The 9,666-nt window shown below is 40.3% G+C and overlaps 1 protein-coding gene across 3 annotated transcripts in view; it reads right to left on the bottom strand.

Annotated features, from left to right (window-relative positions):
* Nucleotides 1-9,666, bottom strand: part of snap47 (synaptosome associated protein 47) — a 63,433-nt gene that overhangs the window by 30,230 nt on the left and 23,537 nt on the right. For 2 of the 3 annotated variants that reach the window (XM_043687927.1, XM_043687926.1), the window contains one exon: nt 5,866-6,365. In XM_043687927.1, coding sequence (XP_043543862.1) covers nt 5,866-6,365 — 500 coding nt within the window. Of the gene's footprint in view, nt 1-1,221; nt 1,787-5,865; nt 6,366-9,666 lie in introns of those variants that run through there. The other variant, XM_043687928.1, reaches the window with a different exon arrangement.

Below are 9,666 nucleotides of genomic sequence, written 5' to 3'. Positions count from 1 at the left end.
GCATTTGGATGGGTATATGAATAGGAAGGGTTTGGAGGGATAAGGGCCAGGTGCTGGCAGGTGGGACTAGATTGGGTTGGAATATCTGGTCGGCATGGACGGGTTGGAATATCTGGTCGGCATGGACGGGTTGGACCAAAGGGTCTGTTTCCATGCTGCACATCTCTATGACTCTAAGTCCACACTGATCCTCCAAAGAGCATTCCACTCAGACTCATCCCCTATCCTATACCTGTAGTCCTGCATTCCCCCATTCCCTAATCAACCTAGCCTGCACATCCCTGGATACTATGTGCAATTTAGCATAGCCAATCCACCTAACTTGCACATCTTTGGACTCCCAAGCAGACACTGGGCGAAAAAGTGTAAACTCCACACAGTCACTCAAGGATGGAATCCCAAACCTGTGTCCCTGGCCCTCTGCTAATTACTGAGCCACCATAACTAAACATAATTCATCTTTCTGCTACACAACTGAAAATACTGTCTCCACTCCCAATACTAGTTTGGAAGAGCAAAGTCTGTCTTTCTATAACAGAGTAATTTTCAGAGTAATACCCAGAGGAAGTTCCAGACATTCACTACCCAAAGAGCTGTGAAAACTGGATTACTGAAAGCATTGAAAGGGGAGGTAGATACATTGCTTAAATATTGAGGTGTTGAGGGCAATGAGGAGCTGGCATAAAAGGGAAGTTGAGGCCTGGGACAGATCAGGCATGGTCTTATCAAATAGTGGAGTAGGGTCAAGGGCTGCAGGTCCTACTCCTCCTGCTTATGTTCTTATGGGCAATTGTTATTTTTAATTACTAATAATAAAGAACAAAATTGAGGGAAATTCATTAAAATAATTGTTAAGAACACAGAGTATTTTCCCATAGGGATGAGAGCAGAAACAATGCAAAGCAGATTAAAGTTGACTGGAAAATGTCAGGATAATAAGATTACATTTTGGATTGCTCTGGTAAAGAGCTGTACTTACTCCCCTTTCTGTACTGTACCTTTATTCTGTTCTATGAGAAGCGAATACAAACACTTGTATTTAATAGTGTCAGACACTGTCACATTACACCAAACAATGGTTATAACTACTCAAACTATATTTCTTCGCCACCTACACATATCTATCATAATCTTCAAATGTTCACACAAGAAGGAATAATAAAAACATTAGAGTGCAAGTCTACCAGAGTCAAAGAGATGGTTTTTCCTTCGGCCTTGAGGAGGAGGAAGAAATTGTGATAGAAATAGGGTGTATCAGAGCAACGTAGAGACTGATTTTGCTTTTCAAAATTAATATTGTAGCTAGAGTGTATTTTGAGTTGCGTAGCAGAAAAGGTGAATTATGTTTTGTCATTAAAGTACTGAAGGCTATAGACACAATCAGAAATGATTACCTAAAAGCATCAAAGCAGAAATGATGTGGGTGTTATTTTTCTTTTAGTGGAAACTAGTGGAAATAATCATCATAACTGATGGGATAAAGGAAAGCAAAGTATGATGAACCCAATTTTCATAAACAAGTTCATAATTTCATTATTTTTCCCCAGTTGACACGTTATTGTTTAAATAAATGTGCATACATTCATACTCTAAATTTTAGCATCCTGCCTTTCCTACTCATTGAGATATCCATGTACAAATACAAAGCACACCCCCAAGAGTATATCTAATCATCCATTCTTCATGCAGACAGTGTGTTAGTAAGTGCCCCTACAATCTCATTCTTCACGTCCATATGTGTATGTTGCCTTGTATTTCAGCATGAGGGCAGACAACGAGGGCCTATCTGTAGGGAAAAAAAAAGCATGGATTCTAAAATCATTGTAGTGCAAAGGTTAAATGGGAAGAAAGAAGCTTGTTAAGAAAAACTTGCATTTCAAATTGCTATTCTATCGTCCCCTGTTTCCCCAAATGAAATGAATGAAAATACATTAAACAACTTCTCCCTACCATCCTAAAAACCAAGCTACCCTAATGGAAAGTTATGTACATATTAACATGAATTTGATCTTCACAATAACACATGATGGTGAACGAGAGATCATAGTTTTAGGTTCAGGAATGGCAGATTTAAGACAGAGACGAGTCATGAATCTGTGGAATTCACTACCCTAGAGTGTGGTAGATACTGGGGCACTGAATAAGTTTAAGGAGGAGATAGACAGATTTTTAATTAGTAATGGGTTGAAGGGTTAGAGAGAGCAAGAGGGTAGAATTGAGGCGGCGGTGATATCAGCCATAAATCGAGCAGGTTCGAGAGGCTGCTTCTGCTGTAGTTATTACGTTCACATAATCAACACTCCATTGAAATAGATATTGCTTGTGGCTCAGTGCATAGCACGCTCACCTCTGAACCAGGAAGTTGTGTATTCAAGTGCTACTTCAGAAACATGGCACTTCAATGAAATAGGGAGTGGTTTTGATAAACTATTAAACCATATGCCCCATCTGTTTTCTCAGCTGGATGCAAAACATTCCTATGGCACTCGTACTGAAAAAAGAAGGGAATATCTCTGCTACATTACAGGCAATATTGTTCTTCAACCAAGAGCATTAAAGGGCATTTCCAGCCATTAACTCATTATTTGTGGAACCTTGTTACAGCCACATTGTTTTGCCAAAATCCTACATTACAACATTGACTTCAAAATTGCCTAATTGGCTGTATGGCACTTTGCAACATACTCAGATACTGGAAGATACTGTGTCAGGTATCGGGGGTGGCACAGTGGCTCAGTGGTTAGCACTGCTGCCTCACAGCACTAGGGACCGGGGTTCAATTCTAGTCTCGGGTGACTGTCTGTGTGGAATTTGAATATTCTCCCAGTGTCTGCATGGGTTTCTGCCGGGTGCTCTGGTTTCCTCCCACAAGCCAAAGATGTGCAAGTTAGGTGAATTGGCCATGCTAAGTTCCCCATAGCGTTCTGGGATGAGTAGGTTAGGCAAATTAATCAGAAGAGATGTAAAGTAATTGGAGAGGGGAATGGGTCTGGGTGGGATACTCTTCGGAGGGTTGGTGTGGTCTTGTTGGGCCAAATGAGCGGTTTCCACACTGTAGGGATTCTTCATAAATGTAAAGCCTTGTCGTGTTCTCCTGCTCTCCATTGGAGGGGCAAGAACAGAGTATAAGACTAGGGTATTGACCAATAAATTGAACCAAAAGCCTTTAATAAACATATAAATAGCAACAGATTGTGAAAGGGAGTAGGAATATCTGGGAATCAAAACTGTTTTTTTTTTCCCAAGCAGGAGTCATGTCTGATGTACTTAACAGAGCTTTTATATCTGCTTTTGCTACAGGCAATGCTGCTAATGTATCAATGGCAGTGAAGAAAGTCATGATATTAGATAGCACTACATAGAAAAGTCAAATGTTGTTGATGAGATGCATCCTAGGTACTACGGGAAGTAAAGATGCCCATAAAGATATCCACAGTCCTGGAAGGAGTGTGTTATCATATCAGAATAGGTTGGACAGACTGTGTTTGATTCCATTGCTGTTTAGAAGAGTAAGGGGTGACTTGATTAAAGTGTGTAAGATGGTCTTGACCAAACAGTCATGTAAAGGATATTTCCTCTTGTTGGAGCACACCAGAACTAGGGGGCACAGTTTTAAAATTCAGGTTTGACCTCTCAGGAGAGAGATGCAAAATTCATTTTTTTGAGAATTGAGACTTTAGAATACACGGTCTCAGAAGGCAGTGGAAGCAGGGTCATTGAATATATTTTAAGACAGAGGTGGAGGTTCTTTTTAGGCATGGGAAATCTAAGGTTATTGGGGGTAGACGGTAACTTTGAATTCAACAGATCAGCCACGATCTTATTGAAGAGCAGAGGGGATGACTGGTTCACTTCTGTTCCTATTTCATATGTTAATTTGTTTGTAATCCTCTAGTTTTCCTTGGAAATTCATGGTGAAAGAGGAATTGGGGATTGTAAAAGTTGTACCCCGCTGCAATCTCAGGATAGCCAGCGTAACATCAGTGTTGGGGAAATTTTCAGAGCAACATTTCAGGGTAAAATGAACTGGCATTTGGAAATTAATGGGCTAATAAATCAAATTCAGTATATGTGTTGATGTTCAATTTGATTAAATTTTAGACAAAGCAACAGAGAGATTAACATTGCGTATTTGGACTTTCAAAAGGCATTTGACAATGTACCACATATAAGCTTGTTAACAACATTAAAGTCAATGGATCTCAAAAAGCAATGATAGCATGGTTACTAAATTGTCTAACAGACGCAAGTAGAGAGATATACTGTATTGTTCCCCAAGAGTTAGTATGAGGACTGGTGCTCTTTTTGATCTAGATCAATGAATTGGGCCAGCATGACATCAATTCAAAGCTTGCAGGCAGTACAAAACATAGAATTATAGTAATCTGTGAGAAGGATAGCTTACTTCAGCAGAAAAGACAGAATGGTGAAATGGATTGATACATAAAAGATAATGATTTATTTGGTTAGAAGAATAAGGACAGGTAACATGAACCAAACCTTGGAACCTGCAGATGTATGTACAAAAATCTTTAAAAAATAATGGATCCTTGGCTTTATACCAGCCTCAGTTGGAGAACACTTTAGAAATGATGACAAGGTCTAGGGTAGAGTGAAGAGATACTGAACATAAGAACAAGAGTTGGAGTAGGCTATTCAGTCCCTCAAGCTTGCTCCACTATTTAAAAAATATCATATAATCTGATGGCAACTTTAGATCCACATTCCTGCCTAACCCTGATGAATTCTTATTAAGCAAAGGAGTGAAAGTTTAACTATCACTGCCTTAAAAATATTCAAAAACTCTATATCCACCACCTTTCACGAATCAAGATCCAAAAACTCTCACCCCTCAGAGAAAACAAATTGCCTAATCTCTGCTGAAAGAAGATTTACCACGTAAGAAATTCAATGAGGTGGAGAAACTGCAGAAAACAAAGGCTGGAGATTGTTCTCCATACATCAGGCAAGGTTAAGAGAGGAGATTTTATAGGAGTGGTCAAAAGACTATTTAAAAAATAACAACTTTAGAATATTGGCAAAGAAAAAAAACAAAGCTCTCACGAGGAAACACTTTTGTTTTTAAACAGCAAGTTGTTATGGTCTCAAATGCTCAGCCTCAAAGGATGGTGGAAACAGATTCAAAACTAACTTTCAAATAAGAATTAGACAAAAAAGGGCAAAAAATTACAGGGCTAAGGGAAAAAGATGGCTAGAGACCAAGATAGACAAGATGGGAGCAATAGTCTCACTTTGTACGAAATAATTTTATCATTTAATCCATTTAAACACCAGGCGATACTTAAAATTTAAAAGAAAAAAGTATGAGATGACGTTAGCTATCATTTTTCCATGGATATGTAATAATCACGTGCAAATAGTTACTGTAGGAAAGTTATTGAAATTAAAAAAAACATACAAGCTGTTTTGCCACACACTTCACTTCACATCACTGAAGTCCTTAATCTGACTTTATGGTAAAACATGCCTCCGGACTAGAAGGGCTTATGCCCAAAACGTCGATTCTCCTGCTCCTTGGATGCTGCCTGACCTGCTGGACTTTTCCAGCAACACATTTTTCAGCTCCGGACTAAGCGAATCATGTTCAAACTTTTCAAGTGCTTAATATGTAAGTGATAGTATCTCTGTATAGGCTGCTTCGAACTATGTTCACCAGATTACTTTTATCTAGAAAGAGCAAGGTTCATAATACAATAAATCAGCAGTCTGGGATTTTCCTATACAAAAGGGGAGCACATGCTTGAGCCCAAGATCCTTTATCTAAATATATATCCAAGTTCCTCAGTAAAAAATATTTACTAAACGAAAAGTTTTACATACAGTGATCAATGAAAATTGACATACCTGCATTCCATATGGAGCCACCCATGCCGACACTGTCTGAAACAGGAGAGTCCTCTGGACTGAAGAGCCCCAACAAATCATCTTTGAATTGCACTTTTTTGGAGTACTGTATCTCCACAATGGAAACAACATCAGTCATCTTCGCAGACTGTAAGGTAAAGGAAATGTCGGGCTTCCCTATGAACCTCTGACGGACAACCATTTCATAAGGGCTTTGCACTTTAACATCATCAACGTCCTCCCGTCGGAACTTATGCACAAGCTGGTCATTCGAATCACAGATTTCCAGACCTGAGCAAAGAACTGCGAGCGTTCCCTGTTTCAGGTTAGGATCTTGACCTTGGGAGTAAAGAACAGGGACTTTCAATATCAAACCTTCCTTCCCAAAAGCCTTTGAGGCAGATCGCGGGAGTTCTTGTTGACTCTTCGTTTCCTGTTGAGCCTTTCGGAGGCGACTGCTGAACGGCCACCACGGCGGAGACTCCAGCTCAGTTAGCAGTCTGTCACAAGGAGATTAAAGATATTTCACTAGTTATCACCTGATAGAGGTTTTAATTTATAGAGCTGTTACAGAGCATGGAAAGGCAAAGAGCTGGTATAAGTGTCATGCTTTAAACAGGCCAATCTCCTCAGAAGTCTGAAGTTGTGTGTGTTAATTTGATTTAAACAAAATCAAATAAAATTCAGAAGTCTCGAGTTCCTCCAATCTCAGTACAAAGTCTTGACAGCAAGATCTTTGGGCATATTCTAAACAATTAGTTCTACTTTATCAAATAATATGAGACTGGTCTAGCCACAAGCGATCATGATGCAAAGATAGGAAAATGAATTTAGCAAATATGTGCTTGCACAATATGAAACTAGAAGCTGCTAGTATGTTTTAAAACTCAACTGGATCACTAACATCCTTAAGGAAAGGAAATCTGCAATGCCTGTCTGGTCTAAGAATATGTGGCTTCATACCTACCTTACATAGTTAAATAGCTAATTGTTTGAGTTACATAGACAGTGGCACAGTGGTTAGCACTGCTGCCTCACAGCACCAGAGTCCCAGGTTTGATTCCAGCCTTGGTCGACTGTCTGTGTGGAGTTTGCACCTCCTCCCCATGTCTACATGGGTTTCCTCCGGGTGCTCCGGTTTCCTCCCACGTCCAAAGATGTGCAGGTCAGGTGAATTGGCCATGCTAAATTGCCCATATTGTTAGGTGCATTAGTCAGAGGGAAATGGGTCTGGGTGGGTTACTCTTTGGAGGGTCAGTGTGGACTTGTTGGGCCGAAGGGCCTGTTTCCACGGTGTAGGGAATCTAAAAACATCTTTTCAGAACTGATGAAAGAATCCCCACCATCTGATACAACTAAATTGCTTGATAGGCTACTTCAGAGGGAAGTTGAGACGAACACAATGTGGTGCTAATGGGTTCATTATATATGCTCAGTCCTGCTCAACAGTTTTCAAATTCTCAGAATGCCACGTCAGGATTTGGACTCATGTTTTCAGAGTAATAGTTCTGTAAACATTTCACTCCTGTAAAGGCAATAAAATTTTGCAGAAGAAAATCTAATTTGACTTTTGGGGAAATAAATATTCAAATAAAATTATAAATAGATATATTTTGAAAACTCAAATTGTTACGGCACAGCGAAAGTAAACCAAATAAAATCAGCCTCATTATCACTGGATTTGCAGTGATTGAATGAGCCTCTAACCAGACTTTATGAATAACAAATCTTGGACACCAAGTTTATAACTTAAACAAATGTTAACACTTTATTAATACTGTAACTACAGTAGAGCAAAGCTAAATCACAAAGTAACCTAATTAATGTCTACGATTTAAATCCAATCTACTTTCTCGTAAACCCCACTCTCCCATATAAACAGACAGACAGTTAAGGGACAAAGTAAAGGAAAACAAAAGATTTGCAATTTGCCAATTCGATAACCATTTCAACAGCAAATACCAGATGTTTTTGGAATCCTTAACAGATGCATTGTAATACAAGCATTTAAAACTGTATCTTGGGGGATCCAAGATGGCGGCGACCCAGCAAATCTGAGTCTATAGTGCTCTTCCCAAGACTTGGGTAAAGTGGGTCACCCACCCCCACCACACTCACCAAATCATTCATAATAGCTGTTTAATTTAATTATTTGCTTAGTATTACATTTAAATAGTCTAATATTTAGTAAAAATGACCAAAGGGAAGGGACCCCGCAGCTCACAGCAAGCAGGACCCCCTCCCCCACCCTCTCCAGCTGCAGCTGAGGCGTCCACAGCCACCACGGGGGACTTACCTACAGTGACAAGCCTTGTGGAGATGATCTCCAAGCTAGATGCGAAGATTGAGGCTTTAATCGAGGAGTCCCGAAATCGATGGGACTCACTCGGCCGCGCTGCAGAAGCACGTCCGAGACATCCAGGAAATCGAGCGCCGAGTTGGAGGGGCGGAGTTAAAGGCCGCGGCCTCCGAAACTACAGCACAATCGGCCGTGGATCAGGTCCGGACTCTCGAACAGCGAGTCCGGACCTTAGAGAATTACAGTGACGACCTCGATAATCGAGGTCGTCGAAAAAATATTCGTTTGCTGGGCCTTCCCGAACGGGAAGAGGAAGGCCAACTTATAGCGTTCCTCGAGCAGTGGCTGCCACAGCTTTTAAATCTGGAAGCTGGATCAGGCCAGGTAAGGGTAGAATGGGCCTACCGGGTCGCAATACACGGGCCCGGCTCGAACCAGTGCCCACGCCCGATCCTGTTCCGGCTGCAAAGCCATAGGGAGAGGCAGATACTCCTAGAAGCTTCTAGAAATCTTGGAAAAGACCCCCAAGCTATGATCTATAAAGGATCCAAGATCATGTTATTCCAGGACTTTTCCCCAGTTCTGGTCCAAAAGAGGAAGGCATTCGACAAGGCGAAGAAGCGTTTAAGGGACTTAAATATTCAGTACTCCTTACGCTACCCAGCAACGCTACGCTTTAACCGTGAAGGATCCGTGTATAACTTCGGATCACCAGAAAAGGCTAAGGAATTCTTGGACTCTCTTAGATAAACTGTAAGAGATAATGGGATGTTGGTTTGCCTTTCCCCCCACTTTGGTTTATATCCCCCCTTTTTTTTTCTTTTTTCTTACCTTACTGTTTAATATTATCTTGGGGGGTGGGGAGAGGGATTTGATTTTCTCCCCGCCCCCCCCCCTTGGGGTTGTTTTCTTTTAGTATTTTATGTACATATGTGGATATGTATGTATATGTGTGTAAATATATATGTATGTGTGTATATATATATATATAAAAAAAAGCTGGGGGGATTGGTTAATGTTGGTGGGAGGAGGTAGTTACCTTATTCTATTTTACCTCTGTCTTTAGGAGCGGGGTTATTTCTCCCTTGTTATTTTGTATTATTATATTTAATTATTATTTGTTGAGGTTGTAATTTTATAGCTATATGTTTATATATGGTATTAACATTACCAAATATATCCAGGTGTTGGTATGGGTGGGGGTAGGGTGCTCACTGTTAACTCTAGCTTTGTATTATATCCGAATTCTCCTCATTTTATTGAGGAGCGCCTGGGTCAAGGGTGGGGCATTGGTTGGGAGAGGATATGATGGACTTTTGGAGAGGAAGTGACACCCCCTGGGAACAAGGGGGAAAATCTCCACTTAGATACGTTTTATATTTTTTTTATTTAGAAATAGTTTTTTATTGTATTGTTGTGAGTGTATTAGAGAGGCTTTATTTTTGTAAATTTTATATGCCCTATGCTCGGGATGTTCTGGATAGGGTTTCCCCTCCCGAGGG

The sequence above is a fragment of the Chiloscyllium plagiosum genome, chromosome 4, assembly GCF_004010195.1.
Source record: "Chiloscyllium plagiosum isolate BGI_BamShark_2017 chromosome 4, ASM401019v2, whole genome shotgun sequence".
NCBI lineage: Eukaryota > Metazoa > Chordata > Chondrichthyes > Orectolobiformes > Hemiscylliidae > Chiloscyllium > Chiloscyllium plagiosum.
Note: the sequence above shows the minus strand (reverse complement) of the source record. Positions and strands in the feature narration are given on the sequence as shown.